Source organism: Harpia harpyja, chromosome 1, assembly GCF_026419915.1.
Source record: "Harpia harpyja isolate bHarHar1 chromosome 1, bHarHar1 primary haplotype, whole genome shotgun sequence".
In the NCBI taxonomy this organism is placed as follows: domain Eukaryota; kingdom Metazoa; phylum Chordata; class Aves; order Accipitriformes; family Accipitridae; genus Harpia; species Harpia harpyja.
The window spans coordinates 73,771,016-73,792,684 of NC_068940.1; the positions used below are offsets into that span (position 1 = coordinate 73,771,016).

General features: G+C 38.4%; 1 protein-coding gene across 1 annotated transcript in view; it reads right to left on the minus strand.

Moving 5' to 3' along the window:
* The window catches only part of DNAH11 (dynein axonemal heavy chain 11), a 167,752-nt gene that overhangs the window by 31,264 nt on the left and 114,819 nt on the right, over positions 1-21,669 (minus strand). The window contains 5 exon segments of the mRNA XM_052779465.1: positions 5,722-5,844; positions 7,134-7,369; positions 10,264-10,437; positions 15,209-15,255; positions 15,258-15,339. Coding sequence (XP_052635425.1) covers positions 5,722-5,844; positions 7,134-7,369; positions 10,264-10,437; positions 15,209-15,255; positions 15,258-15,339 — 662 coding nt within the window.

Here is a 21,669-nt window from a genome sequence, read left to right on the forward strand (position 1 = left end):
AGGAGTATAAGCAACAACGATAAACACAGAGGTGGGGAAACCCAGTAGAATAGCTTCATTTTTTTCAATGAAATGTATCTGCTTAGAGGTTAATTCTGGATTCTGGATTCTGAAGAAAGGTAGCAGATATAGGCACTATTTATGGAAGTCCATGATAGAAGGCATATAAAAAAAATGGTTGCCAATGAAATTACTAAAGACAAGTTCTACTTTTGGTAATTTTTCCTTCATAACCTCTGTCGTGGTTTAACCCCAGCCAGCAACTAAGCACCACGCAGCCGCTCACTCACTTCCCACCCACCCAGTGGGATGGGGGAGAAAATCAGGAAAAGAAGTAAAACTTGTGGGTTGAGATAAGAACGGTTTAATAGAACAGAAAAGAAGAAACTAATAATGATAATGATAACACTAATAAAATGACAATAGTAACAATAAAAGGATTGGAATGTACAAATGATGCACAGTGCAATTGCTCACCACCTGCCGACCGACACCCAGTTAGGCCCCGAGCGGCGATTCCCCCTGCCCCCACTCCCACCAGTTCCTATACTATATGTGATGTCACATGGTATGGAATACCCATGTTGGCCAGTTTGGGTCAGCTGCCCTGGCTGTGTCCTGTGCCAACTTCTTGTGCCCCTCCAGCTTTCTCACTGGCTGGGCTTGAGAAGCTGAAAAATCCTTGACTTTAGACTAAACATCACTTAGCAATAACTGAAAACATCAGTGTTATCAACATTCTTCACATACTGAACTCAAAACATAGCACTGTACCAGCTACTAGGAAGACAATTAACTCTATCCCAGCTGAAACCAGGACACCTCCTATTTCACCAGCAGAGGTAGATAGAACGGACTGAATTAATGCATTCTACCCAGGAATACACAGAGTATCTTTCATGTGAGCTCCAGCTCTGTGTTATTTAAGGACATACAAATTAAATTAAAGAGAGATTGTTGTCCACTAGTTTTTTTCTTTGAAATTCTTGTAGATCTTGAAATAAAGTAGATTAAGGGATTCAAAAGGGATTCACAAAGCACTTTAAAAATCCTGTATACACTTTGAGGAATAACTGATTTTTAGCAAAAGCAAATATAAAACCAAATAAATTTCAAAAGCTAACATGAGCACTAAACTCTCAGCTATGAGACATCTAGGAATAGTGCAACACCTGGTCTGATCTGTCAGAATTTGAGTTACCTGGCACAAAGACCTGCTTTTCCCTTGCATATGTGCTGCCTAAGGAAACAATGCCTCAGTCTTTCAAAGACAGAATCTCATAAACATGAAAAAGTCTTGAGTATAGGAACATGACTTCATATCATGAAATGGCTCAAGAGTTTATGCAAAAACTTTTCTTAGCAGATACTTTCATGCAACTCAAAATTAAAAAGAGTACCTTTCATCAGGGCAGATGTTCTCCAAAACATGTCATGACTCTAAATGGCAGAAAGTAGGATACCTTCCTGTAGCTAAATGTTTTGGATCAGCTCAGCAAGAATGAGAAGAAGTGATAAATTCTTGGACAGGAAAGGAAAAGGAAACAATATCTTTCAGTGTGAAGAAAGAGGGATAAACTCATTTTCTGAAGGAGCCTTCTTTCAGTTCCTGCTGCTTAAAATTAAAAGCTTCTGGAACTGACTTGCAAACTCCAACAAGTAATGTAGAGAATGAAGTTGAATAAATCATGTGAAAACAAGCACAGAATGGAGCTGTTACTAGGCAATCTCAGGAGGCAAACTGTGCAAGTTGGTCAAACTAGTTCAGTGGGAAAAGCACTGCCTTAAAGTTGCACAGCTGGCGAGACATTTGAAGCAAGGAAATCTTCTCCCCGTGGAGAAACTGAGTGAATTGTCTTGCTGTTTCATGAATAATAGTCGTGCCTCATAAGAATTGAAACTTGTTCACACAAGCTACATTTGCACATAAATCAAATTTCAAGACATCTTAAAGAATCTTGTAATAACCTAATCTTGCAACTGAAGAGACATGACTACCACTTTGTGAATGTGCAAATGATTTGAGCAGGTGTAACAGCTCATGTGAATGCAAATAGGGGCCTTATGAACAATGAATTTATTCCTTCATCTTCTCTCCTATGAGTCAAAATGACACTGATCTATTATCGTTAATGCTCATATCCAGTGATCTCCAAAGCAGCGGTGCAGGGGAGACAGGATAGGAAACACACACAGACAAAAGTCAAATATTCAAGCCTGTCCATACCAAACCTATTCAATGGCATCAGTCCTCTTACAGCAGGTGAGGGCCAAACCCCAACATCGTATAGATTTGGTACCTGTTTACTTCTATGCCTTAATTTATCTGCTCCAGAAAATATAGGTATGTGCATTTTGAATCATTTTTGCACACATTGCTAATAAGTTCCACCTAAATTTTACTTAGTTTTTCTTGTGCCTTTCATGCTACATAAAACTATATACTACAACTGATATTTTTTGGAAATTATTTTCTTCTCTTTCTTCTTTTCTCCCTCTTCTTAAAGCAAATATCTTAAAATATTTGAAAAAAAATCTTAGCATTTTGAAGCCATTTTGAACATAAGGTCACAGTCTAAAGTGTATTAAGACCTACTAGGCAGGTTAGCAGCTCCAAAATTAAAATTAGAAAGATGTCCAAACTTGAACACCTAAAACTTGTTAGTCTTCTAAATATACACTAAGGCACTTAAGCAAGAAGTCTGATTTTCAGACATAACAAGTATCTGTAGTTCACCCTATAATCACCTACGTTTTGAGGAAAATGTAAATTTATACATATATGTGAAGTTCTCTGAAGCTGAGAATTTATTTTGCAGGCTTCATTCAGAAACAATACCAGAAGCTGGTGTTACAGAATAGCCAAGAGTCCAACACAAGAACAGTCCTGGTAAACAAGGAAGGGGAGAGATACTTTTATGAAGCTGCTTCACAGATCAGCAAGTTCTCTAAGATGCAGGCTAGTAAATTTGCTTTGGAAGGAGTACAAGTTGATAAATCTCCCTTGCTATGCTTTCTGTCGATTGATATGATAAGACATATTTTACTTAAAATTAGGATTGTCTGAAGCTCAGTGGATTTAATTATTTGTAATTATCCAGTTGTTGTCAGTATGTGGCCATTTTATGACAGTGGTATCTACTGTGTGGGTCAGGTTCAACTGTATATCTTTTCAAACACAGAATTAATGTACTATTGATGAAACCATTACTAGAACCAAATTAAAGTCTGGGCTGATGTATTGGTCCACAGGGTGCTGTCAGACATGAAAGGAGTAATTAGTATTCATTACTTCATACTCTGCAACATTCCAATTATTAATGAACTTCAACTGCTGGACTGCACCATATCTATCACAAATACCTTTCTAGTCTTTCTTTATTAGGAAAAAAAATTCAAAGTGCCTGACACAACTACTAAAATAAACAAATAACAGAAATGAATCCAGAATGAGGAAAACTCTGCTTATTTGGTAATGAAGGGGTATATATATTACCAGTGCCCCACAAAGGAGACCTGCCGCATCTTCAGTGAGCCACAGAATGGTATGTCATGTAACGCTGCTTAAAATATTCACCAGAAGAACCTATATTTGAATAGCTTCATACATTTGTGCTTGTGTCTGTGTATACAGCTCTGTTGTGCTACACAGAAGCCTTTGCTAAGTAAATGCAAAACTATATTGCTGTGACCCTTACCCTTTTCAATCCAACTTCTTTCTATTGTTTTACACCCCTCTGTCTCATGCCTTAAAGACTTGTTAGCCTGTGCAATTTCTGATCTCTCTTTTAGGCCAGTATAATTCTAATTTTCAGCAGAGTTTCTTCACTACAGGTTCTAAAAAGCAAGCTATATGGTCTTACTCTGAAGCACTTCAAATACCGCTATAGAAAAATGTAGCAGAGAGGAATCATTTCAAGATCTCACAGTGCAGGGCAAGAGCGCATCTTCCAGGAGCTTCATGTATGCAAGGAGATTTGAGCTGTTGTGCATTGCTTAGATTAACTGTGCAGGCACCAGTGCCTGAAATGGGGGGTGGGGGGTGGAGAAAAATCTTGGGTAATCTGTTCAAAACTAGATACCATTTTATTTAACCTTTCTTTCATATGTTCTCTTTTAACAATCTGAAACTGTGCAAGCACTCTAAACACTCTTTGAGTAACATTTGAGACCCATCCAGAAACACTTCAGGGGTATCTCTGACTTTTTATCAGAATAAATATCATATTCTTCAACATGAAAAATCTAGCTTGTTGGTGGGTTGTTTGAAAAGAGGAATAGAAGAGAGGAGCACTTTCAGGCTTAAAAAAAATCTCACATTTGAGCAGAGACAATAACATGGCATTTCAGTTCATCAGATGAAATATTTAATGAGGTTTACCAAGTTTACTCTCATGCAAGCGCAAATCGACATTATTCTGTAGATTGACAGCTGCATTGAAGACTCAACAATCATGTTGGAAGTTTTCATGAAAAGTGATGGAAGATATTACAGACTGAAATTCTCTTGCACCAAGTACAAGCTCCTTTATTTTTCCTATTATCATCCTGAAAATATGTATCTAGAGGTATCTTAATTAGACCTTAGGGAAGATTTTTTATAATATTTCCTAAATTTGATGACAATTCTTCAAAATCTAGGGAAAAACGGGGCATGGGAATGAAAGATGAGATTTGCAGACATCCCCAACAAAAGGTCAGAACATAAGGTTACCCTCACTTGTACCATCTACCACTCCTGCCACTGCGGGGTCAGAACAGGGAAAACATATTAACTCAGCCTTGCCCTACCCAATTCAAATTTGAATCTCCCACTCTAATGTCCAGCTACAGACCTCTGCAGTGGAGCTCACATGGCTGTCAGAGCTGTAGCCCTTTCATTGGGAGGGACTGTTCAGAACAGTCCCTGTACTGGGATATTTGGAGCACTCATATGAGAAATGGGGCATGTGAGTTTTGGTGCTAGCAGGCTAGGTTTCTAGATAAAACTGAAGAGACAGTAACACCACCGCTACATCTGCCTTGATGGATTTGTGAACACTATCACCTGGACTGGTTTGACACACAGGACGTTGGCAGCAATACCGATATAAAGAGTCCCCATCTCTGGCTTGCTTCTTTCTGCCCCGTGTTGTATCATCTTTCCTCAGCCTTACTTAATTTTTTTTTACTTTTTTTTTTTTTCCTTTTTAAAACAGTTCATTGATTTGTTTCATGGGGTGGCTCAACAAACAGTTAAGGCAACACACTGCAAAGTGGAGGCATGGTTTTCTTAAGCTGATATTGCAGCTGGAAAACACTATATTGTTACATCCAAATCTAGTCTGTCATTTACAATGCTTTTCCTTTTGCTATAGATGACTAACATGGAAATGAAATATTTTTTTTTCTTTTGAGCCAAATTATAATATATGCTCATCCTTGTTTTGTTCCGTTTTTGAAGTAAAAATAAGTAAAGATTTTCACTTTGGGTTGAGAAACTCAAATGCATGTCTATATTGTATTTTGAGTCTAATTTGCGAATTGAGGAGAATTTTGTTGTCGAATCAGGTGAAGATACTAACATTTTAATATCCACTCATCACCAGTTTTTAGCCATTGCATTTTAAAAAGAAATAAATAACTTCATGAAGGGTTATGAAGTAGTAAGCAAAATGTGGCAATCAAAGCAATATAGATCCAGTTGTCATGGAAAAATTCTGATTACTCAAGTATACTTACTTTCACTTTTTAACTGTATGTCTTCCAAGCAGAGGATCAAGTATGGGATCAATAGATTCACCCATGTTTTCGATTAGTACAGTCTCTCCACAAGCCAAAGCTCTTTCAATGGTCTTTAGAAAACTTAACATGAAAAATAAAAAAACCCCAAACCCTCAAATATTAGATAAATGCTGGTTATAGAAAGATTTCCTTTGTATAATAGAATTGGAGATGTTTTTCTAAAAGAGCATGATTAAACCACGCAAAACTGTTCACAAAGAATTTCCCAATGGTTAAGAGTTTGACAGTTTTGAGTTCAACATCTTTCTACCTATGCTCTTGCTAGTCTTCATATTAATAAAAAACTATATTGCTGGGGCTTTTCTTATAAGCAAATATGAGGATAGAGCCCCACACTGAACACACTGGAATTGACATAGAGAAGTTGGGGGAGCACATGTATCTTAGATTTTGTTATGTTTTTTTATTTTGTTTTTGTGTTATAGCTTTTGGTAAATCCTCATCTAAATGACAAACTTTCTTGAAGGGTTAGAATCTGAATGACTTGGGAGAACTCTGTTTCAACAAGCACTGAGAAAAGAGTAGGTAATAGTGGAAGGATAAATAAGCAGACAATACAGCTTCATGCAGAAGGGTACTAGAGGTTATGAATGAAAAAATCATAATTATTTGTGAGGTTTGAAAAAAGAATTAAAAAAAATCAGGGCAGGTGAGGGAAAAGAGCTTATTCAGAGGAGCAGACAGGTTAAATGATTCACACTTATTTAAAAAATGAGGCATTACTGTGACCATTTACTGTGCTGTGTAATTGTGTGTTCTATCTGGAATTCAGTAAAATAAACTCAGATAGCCCTTTGAAATGGAGCAGTTAAATCTTACCTAGTTGTCTCCCTAAATCAAAGTAAACATGAGAAAAGATATGAACAGATCAATTACATGCAAGTGCTATCAACTTACATATAATTCAGTAATAGCAATGAGAATTAAAAACATGTTTGTTTACCAGGAAAGATCCTGATATTGGCTTTTGCCTTGAATGCTACACACTGGATTGAATCTTTCCCTCTGTAAGGTGCACGTGCTGTGTTCTGCTGACTAAACTGTACAGTATAAGTAAGGTCATATCATCAGGCTTTGCACCTTACCTATTGAAAAACTGATTTGCCCCTCACAAGAAGCGCACCTCAACTTCCACTTTATTTCCTCCTCAACACTTGAAAACAGCATAAAAAAGGTTCCCTCTCAAGCACCATTTTAAATGGAAAATGATGCTATGGATAAATAAGCAGCAGTGTTGTAATATTTCAAGTCTTCAAGTAAATGCATTCCAACAAACACCAATCCCTTACAAAAATTAGGGGAACTGGAGGTCAGTAAATGTGAAAGCCAATTCTTCAGCATGCACATACCCTTTCTGTCCTAGACATACGACTTTAAGGTCAGCTCCATATTTATTCTTTATCCATTTAATTCCCTGTTGCTGGGGATCTATCATCAGAGGCCAGCGCTTGCAGTTTGTTAGAACAGTGGCATTTTCTGTTGACATCCTATCACTGGGCAGTCCCTCGTTACTCCATGCCGCAATTGTAGCATCATCCGTCAACATGGCAATTGGGTCCAGGCTCTCCGTCACAGGAACAGGAACCTTTGAATCAGAGTGGAATATAATCATCCGGCAAGGTTACCAAGCAGCAAGACATGACTCAGTGCAATGCACAAGATAACTGGGCCGATATAAATTAAAGCTTTCTAGGCAGAAAAATAAGGAGGATCCCTGTGGAGTTTCGGATGCAAAAGAATATACTAGGAAATGTGATGAGCAGCAGTTTATCATATCTATGAAAAATAAATATTTATAAAAACATTTATAGTTCGATAAAGTTAAAAAACCACCATATATTATAAATTTCAGTGTTTACAGATACTGATATTGCAAATTCAATGCTCATGTATGCTCTTGAGCAGGTATTTCCGGTGTATAAATCAGTGTTTATCCACACAAAAATTATAAAAACAGGATTCCCACGGTATCTTATTAATATAGTTCAGCCATGTGTTAACAAGCTCAGAAGCCAGAGAACGGGACTATCTCCAGGGGTGGAGGCAGCCTTGGAGCTCCCTGCATGGCACCAGCTGTGGCACCGCTCTCGTGGGAGTGCCTGTTCACTAAGTAGGAAGCTGCGGTCTCCACGTACAGTAGAGCAGCCATCAGACAGCCATGCTTGCTGGATACTATCTTGTCTCAGGTATTTACAAGGAGATGAAATCAAAATGAAATGGAACATCTGAAATCAGTGCTTACTGAACGGGTATGGGTGGGAAGGGAAATGCCTAACGCACCATGACAGAGTAAGAGAGAATGAATAACTAAGTTATTTGGGAAAAAAAAAAGTGGCCTAGTGGAAGCATAAAAGAAGATCTACACCGGATGCTTGGAATTAAATTTTTCCTTACTGAAGCAAAGGGCAAACCCCCACCAATTCCTTCACAACGTTATCCTGGGCTTCCTTATTTGTGATTTCTGGATTGAATTCTAAACCCATACATTAAAGGAAAGCACAGCATCGCCAGTATTTAGTCTGAACTATCTTCTACCCCATTCAGAAGTGTTTTGAAAACTCTTCCATCAAAATTTTCCTCCTCCCTAGACATGTATAGTCCCTAGTGCTAGCTTGTAGACTGGAGATTCTTTTAAAAGTGCACACTGAAATAAAAAAGCATGTGAATCTGGTGGTTATTTATAAAGAAAATCATTACATATACTCAAGTTGAGCCAAATTTGCACAATTATTAGCATTAACAAGAATGGCACCATACCTCTAGTGCACTTTCTGTGGCACAATGTCATAGTGACTGTAGTATTACAAATACATACCACCTTAAATTTTCTAACGCAATTCTAATCACAGAGCCCAAAATAAACATAACTTTCGATGAACTTGCTGAAAATACAAGCACAAAAGGACCAACAGGCATATACTCCCCTCTGCAAGCATGCAACATATTTATCTCCCACGTGTAACACATTTATCTAAATATACCAGAAAACTGAAAATATGATTTGTTTTATCTCTGGACTGTAAGGCAAGCAATACAATCATTTCCATGAGCTGAAGTACTTCCTTGTGGAAAACACCAGCATTGGGGTGTTTTCAGGGTTTCCAATACAAATTTTCACACAATGCAAGAAAACTATTTTAATATATAGATACATCTATTGTCCCAGTATCTGCACAAAGCTGATAACTTCATAGCATAGAACTACTTGTTATTCTTTCTAAAGAGGACTATTAATAAACATCTATTTTTAACATCACTTCCCAAATGCATTTCTGTCCTCTTTTCCACACTTCCCCACTTGCAGGAAAACAATCAAAACTGAAATGAGGTATTTTATCTCACTGCTGTTCAGTGAAAGCATCTTAAAAAGTAACAGTACGGATTATTTTTATTTATAAAAATGTTCAATCCATTTCAGAGGATTCTTAAAAGAGTTAAGAATGACATTTATTTCCAGGGTCCTGCTACTGAAAACAAATATACAGGGGTAATTTTTTCTACCTATCAGCATTAGGCTGCAAGGTAGAAGAAGGTTTTTGAGAAAGAACTTTATCTGCAGACAAATTTTTGGTAGAAAAGGACAGGGAGATGTTCCAGGCAAAACAAAGCTCCACACAAATTAGTGACCATTAAACTCTCACACAAAGCAAATGTCTAGAAAAAGATGCCCCCACAGTTCTGAGTGCTGACCTTGGGAAGCTTGGATTTGGCTTTAACTGTGTTTCCAGAGTGTCCTCAGGCAACTCAGCTCGCCCGCTGTGCCTTAGTGTTCTGATTTAAAATGGGGTAGGAGTTCCATATGTCACATATTTCAGAGAATAAACTACATTAATCATGATATAATGCTGTCATTTGTGGCACATGAGGAATAGGAAACAAGTAGGAAGAAGTGAGGAGCATTTTCAGCAGTAAGGAAGAAAGGAACAGTCCAAACCTTCAAAAGGAAGGATGAAGAAAGCTTTCTTTCTGCTGTCTCTGCTTCTTCTCTGCTGAAGAAAGCAGAGACAACTCTACGCCTCTAGGCATTTATTAAGAACTATCACTGTTTCCTCCATGTACAGAGAAATGGGGATTATCATAACTATATGGTCTTCCTGGAGCTGTAAAGCTAAGCAGAGCAGGTCTCTCTATACAGCTCTATCATTATTTATAGCATTTGCTGTTACACAGGTGTCACAAAGGACAGAATTTGGCATTGAGAATTGGAAAGGGAAGGGATTTTCTTTTGCCAAAGAGAACTTAACCTCTCTCTCCCATTCTTCTCAAAATGTATGTGTAATCTGAGGAAAGTATGTGTGTGTGTATGTGTGCACATATATATGCATATATATATATACACACACACACATATACTGGAAAACAAATTCCTGCAAAGAACCACTTTTAAATACAGATCTGTACTTCAAATTTTTTAAAGACAGCAACTTTAACAAAACAGACTCTTCACTGGAGACTCCCATTTTGTACAGTAAATTTTACCTTTTGTGACTTTAGAAAAGGAATCTAGAAATGTTCCATCAGTTCCTGGCAGTACTGTTTTGTGAAGGGTCCAAAGTAAGACACAAATGCTGCTGTTAATAAGATGTCACAGCATAAAGTTTTCTTTTGTACTTTGAGGTCTTTGACGGACTGGCTCCAATGCATGTTTTCAGACTGCAAAGCAAAATTAGAAAATGTTATCTCTTGAACAACTTGGAAGTGACAGAATGTTTAACCTCCACATTAAAAACCAGAAGTGCACAAAAGTACAACAGGAAAGGTACTCTGTCAGCAAGAGATACGCTTCCTAAGACTGCAAGGCTGGAAAAAATCCATACTCTCTGGTGGTGATTTGAAACCTTTGAAGCTGAAAAAAATAGGATGGAGCTCTTCATCAAGCATTCTATGTCCTTCCCCTGTCTGATTTTTTTTCAGTAATCAGTGCTTTTGTCTAGATCAGATACCGTATGGCAGACACACGGTAATACTGGCAGCATCTGGCCTACTACTGCCTTGTGCAAAGTGTAATAATTTCCAGCAGGATTCAGAAAAGGCAAGGAAACAAGAATATTAGAAGAAAAAAAAAAAGGAAGGAGAAAAAGCTGTTTCAACCTCAACAAAAATGCAACTTCTACATTTTTCTCATGCTTTTTTCCAATGGAAGAGGCAAAGCAGAATAGTTGCAGGCTTTTTTCCTCTTACTTGTCTGGCTTGTTTTACCTACTAGCTACAGAAACTTCACTGAGTTAAGAGCTGTAATGATTTGGAATTTCCACAGAAGGGAAGACGATGGTGGTCAAATACAAAGGTTGCCCAGAGAGGTTGTGGAGTTTCCATCCTGCAAGATATTCAAAACCCGATGGTACATGGTCCTGAGCAACCTGCTCTAACCAACCCCGTTTGATCAGTGGGGGTGGACTAGATGATCTTAGAAGGTTCCTTCCAGCCTCAATGATTCTGTCAAAGTTTAACTCTAGAAATTGTTTTCTTCATTCCCCTGCCCCGAGCGCCTCTATTTCTGGAATCCCTTGTGCACTTTGCAGAGTTCATCTTAGCCACACTTACCCTGGGATATTTTTGATGAATAGTCAGGAACAGTCTCAGATATTGATGATTTCTGATTAGTAGCTATAGGGAAAGATGTTATTTTATTCCAGTTTTGTTGTAAAGACAGCCCACTGTCTATTTAAAAAGTTGAATTGGTGACTAAAGAATTTCAGAGAAATGAAAGTATTTTCTTGTCATGGTTTAACCCCAGCTGGCAACTAAGCACCATGCAGCCAGTCACTCACTCCCCCCACAGTGGGATGGGGGAAAGAATCAGAAGAGTAAAAGTGAGAAAACTCACGGGTTGAGATAAAGACAGTTTAATAGGTAAAGCAAAAGCCCCCCCCACAAGCAAAGCAAAACAAGGAATTCATTCACCACTTCCCATCGGCAGGCAGGTGTTCAGCCATCTCCAGGAAAGCAGGGCTCCATCATGTATAATGATTATTTGGGGAGACAAACGCCATCACTCCGAACATGTTCCCTCCTCTTCCTTCTTTTCCCCCCAGCTTTATATGCTGAGTGTGACCTCACATGGTCTGGGATATCCCTTTGGTCAGTTGGGGTCAGCTGTCCTGGCTGTGTCCCCTCCCAACTTCTTGTGCCCCCCCAGCCTCCTCGCTGGTGGGGTGGGGTGAGAAGCAGAAAAGGCCTTGGCTCTGTTGAAGCACTGCTCAGCAGTAACTAAAACATCCCTGTGTTATCAACACTGTTTCCAGCACAAATCCAAAACATAGCCCCATACCAGCTACTGTGAAGAAAATTAAGTCTACTCCAGCCAAAACCAGCACACTTCTTTAAAGAAAGTTAATGTTTAAGATATGGATCAAATCATTATCTTTTCAATTGGACTTTATGACATGGTGTAAAAATCAAACTAGCAGTATTTGGCACATTATACTTTGATTGTTCTGTGTACACAGTTCTCAGCAAAGGAATGATCGTATGCACGAATGTATGCTCAAATAGTTTCAGCATGGAAAGGAAGGTAAAAATTGATCATCCATTAGAGTAATCTTCAAACTGATTAAATTCTAGATGTAAAATTGGAATAGACTGCCATAACCTTTCTTCCTTGTTTGCACTGTTTGAAATACTCAGGATAAAATAAAAGTTGTTTCACAGTTTGTTCACTTGCATCAGGGAAACCTCAGGAAATCATTCTGCAATGAGCAGAGGGACTGAAGCAAAGAAAGGACCAGCATGAAAGAAGGAAAGCACACTGCTGAAAAACTTATAAGGACAGTCCTTTACCCACTGTCTGTACATCTATTTTTCAGAGCAATGACAGTAATCAAAACATATTTTTCCAGTTCTTTACATGATGTAATCAAAATCAGTGAAAATCACTGAATAGAAAGTATCCTCCATACTTCAAATAATTTCATGTAAAATGCTTGCATTTTGCTGGTGCTAGCTGCTTGAAGGCTTAAAAGATTACTTTTAGATGTGCTTATTCTTGAAAGCCTTAAAAATGTATAAAATCAATCTCAAATAACAACTCTCATTTTAAAAATAAATTTCTATGTGTACAAAACCAAAGTAATGAAACAATTGTTAAATTTGAGATTCATGAAGTATTTTCCATCTATATTTTTCAGAACACTCAGAAATATTTACTGAAATGGTTAAACATCCTATGCTGCATAGACAGACACAGAATTCTACGATAACAGAAGACTCAAACTCTTTTGTTATAAAATAGGAATATAAAATATCCACTAAGAAAATGGAAGTATCTTTAATCAAAGTACCGTGCTTATAAGAGTTAGCATTTAAATGTTTCACAGTGTAAACGCAGGAACTCAGTGTGGGAAGGCCTCCTAAACCCCAGTTACATTCATAAGAGATGTCCAACAAATGACAACTAAAAGGACTATTCCTGCTGAAAGCACTAACAGCAATCTTTGTAATGTAGCAGTTTTGTTTTGAAGTATTTTAGACACCCGTTTTTGCCTACAGAAGTAAGTGGATTCTTCTTTAAACCATCAGCTGAAGGCAACAAGACAATAAATCCATTAATTTACAAGAGGGCTTTTCGATTTATCCATTCTCTCCTCTTGTTGTCACTGACTGGTAAGTCATAAACAATAACAAGCACCCAGCTCATTCTCCAAAGTAGCTTTGAAATTTGAAGATTTACTAAACATAGAATGATTGTCTATTTAAATCTTCAGTAATTTTACCATACCACCCAAGCACCATAAATCACTAGTGACATTGGCTAACAAGGGTTTAAGAGTTGGAACATGCAGTGTAATAAATTTCCAGACAGTTAAAAATCACTATAATTTTATTCTAATGCATTATAGATTGCCTGTAATGTCATCCTGGCCGGGGTGACCCATTTCTAATTTTGAACAGCTGTTCAGCTCGGGAGTTAGTTAATGATTAAATATAAATTGCCTGATTTATTAGTCTGAATGGTTGAGCTTCCAGGTCAATGCTATATAGACAAAATCATCAGTCTTGATGCTTTTCAGAAGTTAACTGTCTCCTGTTCTAGTCAAAAAGAATTTATTCTCAGGGGAAAAGACTTGATGTTCTCAATTAATCCTTTCAAATATTTTCCTCCTTAACTTACACAATAAGATCACTAATAAAACCTCAAATCTTGGAGAAAAACTTCTTTTAACTACGTATAAACCTTCAAATCCAAGACTTGGAGACTACCTATGGGCAAAGGCCATTTGCTTCCACAGATCTTCCAAAGGTTTTGGAGGTCTGCAGGGTCAGGCCAACGGTGAGCATCTCAGGTGTCTTGGGGCAACTAAAAATTTCCATATGCACATAGGAACATTGATGTCACTGTTTTTCTACCAAAGGAAGGATTATTTACATATTTTACATTTCTAGGCATATTAATTTCAGAATCAGGTATCAAAAATGGATCTGCTTTAATTGCACTGTTTTGGGGTTTTTTTAATTAGTTTTATACTCTTACAATATTTTTTTCCAAACTGATTTAATCTTGATTGCCAGCCTCTGCTGAGAGATTCACAGAAACAAAAGTATTCACTCTCTGATCTTAGAAAGAAAGGTCACAGGGGTTTTATGAAATCCAACTTAAAATATTTATTCAGACTGCCTTGGGAACTCACATTAATAGTGTAAATATTCTTTGTACTTTATATTTCCTGTTATTTACACTTATTTGTCAAAAAGGAATGGTTAAAATTCTAGATCATGATTGAGACAGCACGATTTCTGTAAAGACCTAGGAGAGACTGCACAGCAACGCTGTGGCTGACTTGAATGTTTACTGACCGTTAAATAGGCATGTGTTAGCTTTAATGATGTTTGTCTGCAAAAAAGCTAATAACCACAGTGAAATATATATAATTTTAACATAAATACATTTCATTCTTATTTAAAAATTAATAGTTTCTGCAAAAGGAAAAAACCAAAAGCAAACAGCAAATATCTGATTGGTGCCTTCCACTTATTTGCAATCTAAAGTGCAACGGGGGCAGATGCAGGGCAACTCCATCCTGACCTAGAGGATTATTCAGTCTTCCTGCTCATTAACTAGAGACTGCCCAGGCTGTCACAACGTGTTCACAGTTGTGTATAAATGTGGTAACTTAGTTATCAAGACTTCTATCTAGCAATCATGCCAATATCAGTAGCTCAGCAATATATGACTTCTAGGAAATGCAGTTGTGGTGCAGCACATTTTACTTCTCAGGATTTTATTATGGGTTTATTGGTGGGTTTGGTTTTGGTTTTCTTCTTCATTTAAATGATTTCTAAGAAGGGTCATCTTGTCACTTGTCCCACCCCAGCCTTTTTCCCCCACGCAATCCTCAAAAATTTAAGTTTAACCTCATGCTCAACAAAACATTTCAAATATTTCAAAACTCAAACTAGGATGAACATTCAGGCAAAATCTTCTTACCTCAAGTCCCTTGACCAACCCGTTGGCCAGCTCAATAGTTTTGTTTGGTTCACATCATCTTGACATCAGACTTTCTCTGTGACTGCTTTCTTGAGTGAAGCTGTGAGCTTATGCAGATTGCTATTCAGAACCTATTCAGAAAAGGGATGGGTAAATATTGTAGCTTAAGCTTTGGGGTTTTTTTTTCTGTTGTTTTTTAATTTTTTTTTAATTTTAAATAATATATTTTAATGACAATAATTGTAAACAGTACCTTTAAGTCTGAAGGTTACAAACTTTAAAGGAAAGGTTTTGTTGTATTCTACATTCTTTCAACAGCCCCTGGCACAACATAAGTATGCTAACAATAATTTAGAAGAAAACCCATCATTAGAATCCCTTACCAAATATCCATTTAAATGGTGGAGATCAGGTGCTTGGAGATAATAATAGGAGGAGAAATGTTTCTCCTTGATGACAACTGCCTGTATTGCAATGGCCAGATCTGGAGGTCCCAAGGCAAAAGTGCAAGTTTCTTGTGCTAGATTCAGTAATAAACATCCTAGGACATTGTAACTATGTTCTATGCATTCTGGAGCATTTAAAATTGTAACAGAGAAAAAAATGCAAGAACAAAATTATTATTTTCATTTTGTATGTGAGACTGGTGGCATAAGAAGATCCAGCCATTTGCTCTTGGGCAGACAGGATGGTTTTGCTAGTGTGTCCTGGGTTCAGCTGGGATAGAGTTAATTTTTACAGGAACCTGGGAGGTGGGGGGGCATAGCCGGGGCAGCCGACCTGAACTAGCCAAGGAGCTATTCCATACCATGTGACACCATGCTCGGTATATAAATGGGGAGCGGGCCGGGGGGGAGGGCTCTCGACTTTCGGTGGGGGAAGTGGCGGAGCGTCGGGTTCCGGGTGGTGAGCAGTTGCACTGTGCATCACTCTTTTTGTGTACTCTTTTATTGGTACCGTTGTTGTAACCTTTTTTTGTGTTGTCCCAGTAAACTGCCCTTATCTCGACCCTCGAGGTTCCAGGTTTTTTTTTTTTTTTCTTTCTCTCCTCCGTCTCCTCCCTATCCCACCGGAGGGGGGCGGGAGGAGTGAGCGAGCGGCTGCCTGGTCCTTTGTTACCGGCTGGGCTGAAACCACGACATAGTGGCAGAAAACAAGTAGATCTGCATGCTGATCCACACCTTCACCAAAGATCTTTAACCACACTTGTATGCACTCTGCTCAAAAGGCAGCAATACGCCCTCTTCCTGCTTTTGGGGATTTCATACTAAATGTACATCAACTCAGTAGCAGCCACTGCCCATCCCCAGTAAGCCCCTGCAAATTCCCTGTATTAGATTGCTCAGACCCTTTATTTTCATCAGTCTCCATCACTCCTGCCATATAACTGGTAATTTGCTGAGCTGCAGCATTTTTTCCAAATTCTCTTAATGGAGCAGCTAGGATGACATGGGATTTTTAGATAAAATAACTAAAATTGTTTCTGTTAATGCCTACTTAACTAAAACAGCTGAAAGACGCTTGGATGAGGAACTATCTTGTTATTGTTGTTGAAGACACAACACCCTGTCTTTCTGAAAAAGTCTAAGAAATACAGCAATTATCAGTCAGGAATAGTTAGTCAACAAAATGGGGAGAGGGGAAATCACAAGTTTCTTTTGGTTGTAAAAATAAAAACTCCATACTACTGCATTTGTTCATCAAAAAGAACCAAAAAGAGGAAACCCACCAACAATACGTTTATCTCAGTTTTCCCTTTCATCAGGAAGAAAAACACATTCTTTCCCACTCTGTCAGAAAAAAAGAGAATCCTCTCCACCTCAGCAAACTAAGAGGAACTAATGAAAAGAAAGGTTTTAAAAAAATCAGATAGCTGAGTGATAAAAGCTAAGAGGTTAACACCTTGAAAAGTGCTATTTTTACAAATAATCAGGTGAGGCAAAAGTTGAATACAAGAACAGGGCTTGAAAGACCATTTTGTAAAAATGAAAAGACAAGGCAAGACAACAGAGGTTACAAAAGGCAAGTTGTCTGAAACGGTTTTGTTTCTCTAGAGTAACTACAGCACTAACAACAGTGAGTTCCACTTTAGAATAAAATTTTCCTATTTCAGGTTTAATGGAAGAACCCCAACAGGAGCAAGGAGTGCATACCTCCACAAAAGCTTGGTAGTTTTGCAAGATCAAAGATTTAGATGTCATCTGCCAAGTTTAGTGCTTGAACTGGTGGTGTGCAATCAGGAAATGTAAAACTAATATATAAATTAAAAATAGGAAATTAATTGGCAAAGGGGAAAGATGAAATTACAACTCAGAGCTTAATAAAGAAGGTTGGCTTGATTTCTTGGGGATAATGAGGCAGCCAATCCACTTTTTAATGGTGATGGATCTTAAACTGAGAGACTAATGAGGGCTTTGCTCAATAAGGGCATCTTGCAGAGATGGGCTATAAGTAAAATTTCATCAGCCTAGCATGCAAGGCATAAGAAGAATGAACAGAGAAACAGTTCTCTACTCTTTTTTTTCAAGGGAGACTTATTTCTAGCCATCTCAGGTTTGCCTGCATGATAACATAGATCTGATCATAGTTCAAATACACTCATCCATCAAAGGCTCAGGTAGTAAAGATGGCAAGAACATTCTTCTGCAGCAAGACAAAGAGTAAGGAATGACCCAACATCTCTGTGGGGGATTTTTTGGTACATAATAGTCTCCTTTATCAGAGCGCTTCCTATCTCATGACTTTTGAATAGGAAAGTTGTCACTACAAAGCACGCCATTCCCTTTTGTCATTCTTTCATAGGATAGAACATAAATAAAGTATAAGTCTAGCAACAGCAGGATTACATATTGCATTTTATATCCCAGTACTCTAAATTCTATGGGATAAATCAAGTGTTTTAAAAACACTTGTTATTGAGAAAGTTAGTGACAGGGAACTATGCTCCACAAATCACAGCAGAGAACCATTACTCTCCATAGCAAGCCTCCTGGACTGTGTCCTTGTATAATCCTTTTCAGGAACAAAGTGTATTTTCACTGTATTTAAGTGCTCTCTTATGTTAATAATAATGATTTTAATGATAAATAATACAAATTGCACCATATCTGCCAACAGGATGAACTTGGCCCAACTTTTTAGCCTTTACACTAATAAACATACTACCTTTCCTTCTTTTGTTTTTTCTGCATATTATAGGCATACTTAATATATATATATGTGAACATAAAATCATAATTTTTACAAATATTATTAGCAGATAACTGTAGTCTCTTTAAGGATAGGAATCTGATTTAATTTCACACAAAATACTTAAAAAATAATTTTGCTTGTGAAGAAACAATCCTTTTTTCTATTTCATAACCTGCTCTTCTTTCCATTTACTGTAAATATATAGCAATTGTTTGACTGGATGGACAAATGTGTGTGTTCATATATTAAAACTTTAACATGCAAGAAAGGATCAGTAAGCATCACCATCCACAGAGTATTTTTTTTTTATCATCTTCAAAACATTGTAAATGTTTAAAAAGACATACTGTATTAGTATTAGTACCAGTCTGTATATATTTGACATTAAAAAGATTACTGTGACAATATTCATTACAATAGTGCCCACAGAATCATTTAGGTTGGAAAAGACCTTTAAGATCATCAAGTACAACCATTAACCTAGTACTGCTGAGTCCACCACTAAACCATGTCCCTAAGCAGCACATCTACACATCTTTTAAATACCCCCAGGGATGGTGGCTCAAACACTTCCCTGGGCAGCCTGTTCCAATGCTTGACAATCCTTCCGGTGAAGAAATTTTTCCCAATATCCAGTCTAAACCACCCCGGCACAACTTGAGGCTGTTTCCTCTTGTCCTATCACTTGTTACCTGGGAAAAGAGACCAGCATCCACCTCGCTACAACCTCCTTTCAGGTAGTTGTAGAGAGCGATAAGGTGTCCCCTCAGCCTCCTTTTCTCCAGGCTAAACAACCCCAGTTCCCTCAGCTGCTCCTCACAGGACTTGTTCTCTAGACCCTTCACCAGCTTTGTTGCCCTTCTCTGGACACGCTCCAGCACCTCAATGTCTTTCTTGTAGAGAGGGACCCAAAACTGAACACAGGATTCAAGCTGTGACCAGTGCCAAGTGCAGGGGGATGATCACTTCCCTAATCCTGCTGGCCACACTATGTCTGATGCAAGCCAGGATTCTATTGGCCTTCTTGGCCACCTGGGCACACTGCTGGCTCATATTCAGCCGGCTGTCGACCAACACCCCCAGGTCCTTTTCCACCGGATAGCTTTCCAGCCACTCTTCCCTAAGCCTATAACATTGCATGGGGTTGTTGTGACCCAAGAGCAGGACCCGGCACTGAGCCTTGTTGAACCTCACACAATTGGCCTCAGCCCATCGATCCAGCCTGTCCAGATCCCTCTGTAGAGCCTTCCTACCGTCGAGCAGGTCAACCCTGCCTCCCAACTTGGCGTCATCTGCAAACTTACTGAGGGTGCACTCCATCCCCTCGTCATTTCTCATTTAAAGATATATTCTGGAAGCCGCGAAAAATGAAAGGAGGTTAGTTGGTGCTGTCTAGGCTGAATATGTATTATTGATTACTAACAGCTGCACCAATTATCATCACTGAGAATTGCTGGCCACAAAACCTTCTATTTGAAAAATACGTACAACTCTCCTCTCTCTCTTTGCCAACAGAAAGAAGTTGAATTATGAGTCAGGGAGCACAGAACATCCATGAGTTCAGGAGAAGAGATCACTAACAACTGATACTTTGCCTTCAAGACTATTCTTTAGAAAATTGGATAGAGGAAGATGGGAAAGAGACAGGCAAACCAATGACCAGAAGGGAAAAGGGCAAGAAATGAACTGAAGGATAGGGGGCAACTGAATGTGTGGATTGATGCCTGAATAATGATAAGAAAAACACTAGTGCCACTTTAAAGGCATTTAGAAGAGATCAGACAGAAGACTAACTGCTTCATTGTTCTTACTGAATTTGTTTAGCTTCAGAATAGAAAGGACTACTGAAAGGCTAGCATTCATAAATGACATAAAAAATCTCTCTCTCCTCTGTACTGCTTAATTCCCTGCAGATTCAGATGAATTTGCACTGGTAGAGTACCTCCTTCTTGTGGGCTCTACATACTGGCCTTGTGCAAGCTTATAAGAAATTCGGCTCTTCAGAGGATGACTGATAGGGCTGCACAACACTTCTACCACTCCCGAAGAAGAGGTGGTGGGTGAGGTGAAAACTTCCTGCAGACTGGATACAGTCAGCAGGCAGCCCAGATAGAGAGAGGTAGAAGAATGTCCATCTATCGAGAGTGACCTTCCTTCAGCATCAGAGGAATTCTTGCTTTTATGGACTATGCATGCATACAACTCAAGTAAGGAATAAGAGCTTTCTACAGCCTGATGGGGTACAGAGGGTTATCAGCAGCTGAGGTAAATAAAATCTAGGTACTTGTCACTGAGGAGTGCCTGAATTGTTCGGGGTTTTTCCAGAAGAAATACAAGTTTGCCTTCTCTTTATACCTGTTTCACAGACTCCCTTACGCAGTGAATCATACCTTTAAAAGGTCTGACATGTGCCAGCTGGAACAAGTTGCATAGGGCAGGGGTGCACATTACAAAATACTGAATGCAAACATTAAATGAAGCAGATCAAGAAGTTACCATGGTTGGAAAACTGGAGCTGATGAAACTTGGCCAGATGTAAAACTCTCTGGAAAAGTGGAAGACAACTGGTGAATACTTATACAGCGCTTCATTCTAACTCTAAAAATAGATGCCAGCAAAAAGTCAATGTTTCACCCTGAATTTGTGTCTTTTAATCAGCTAATCCTGGTTAATGCTGTTGTACATAACAGTCCTCCCCATGGGACATCATGTTGAACATCAGGTACTTTAATATGTGGATGGATACAAGTTTCCAGCTGAGGAAGTCAAGCTGATTTTAAATGTAAGATTGAACAGTGCAGTTCAGGATCATTGAATAGGGATGCAAAACTACAGACAAAGTTGTTTACTGTTGACCATGTTGTTCATGTTTAGGTGGAGAAAAAGGCTGAGCCCAGAAAGCTAAGTGGAGGCTCTGTGAAATGTCAGCTGTAACTATGGTTAAAAAAAAAAAACCAAGAAAAGTGCTGGATTTCATGGAATTAGTGAGTATCAATTCTGTTAAAAAGCAAAAGTACAAAGACAGGAAAGGATCCTGTTCTGTACCCACCAATCTACAGAGCTCATTCCACCTACTGAACCTACTGAACCTTACTAATGAACTCAACCTCTCATCATCCTCTAACATTTCACAGGTAGGTAGGAAAATGGTCACTAACAATCAGAGAAAATACATCTCTCAGCCATACAGTTTTCTATAGTTGAAACTTCTTGGATTAACATTTTATAAAGTGGGCGTCACATCCCCAACTTGTTCTAATGCTGGAAAC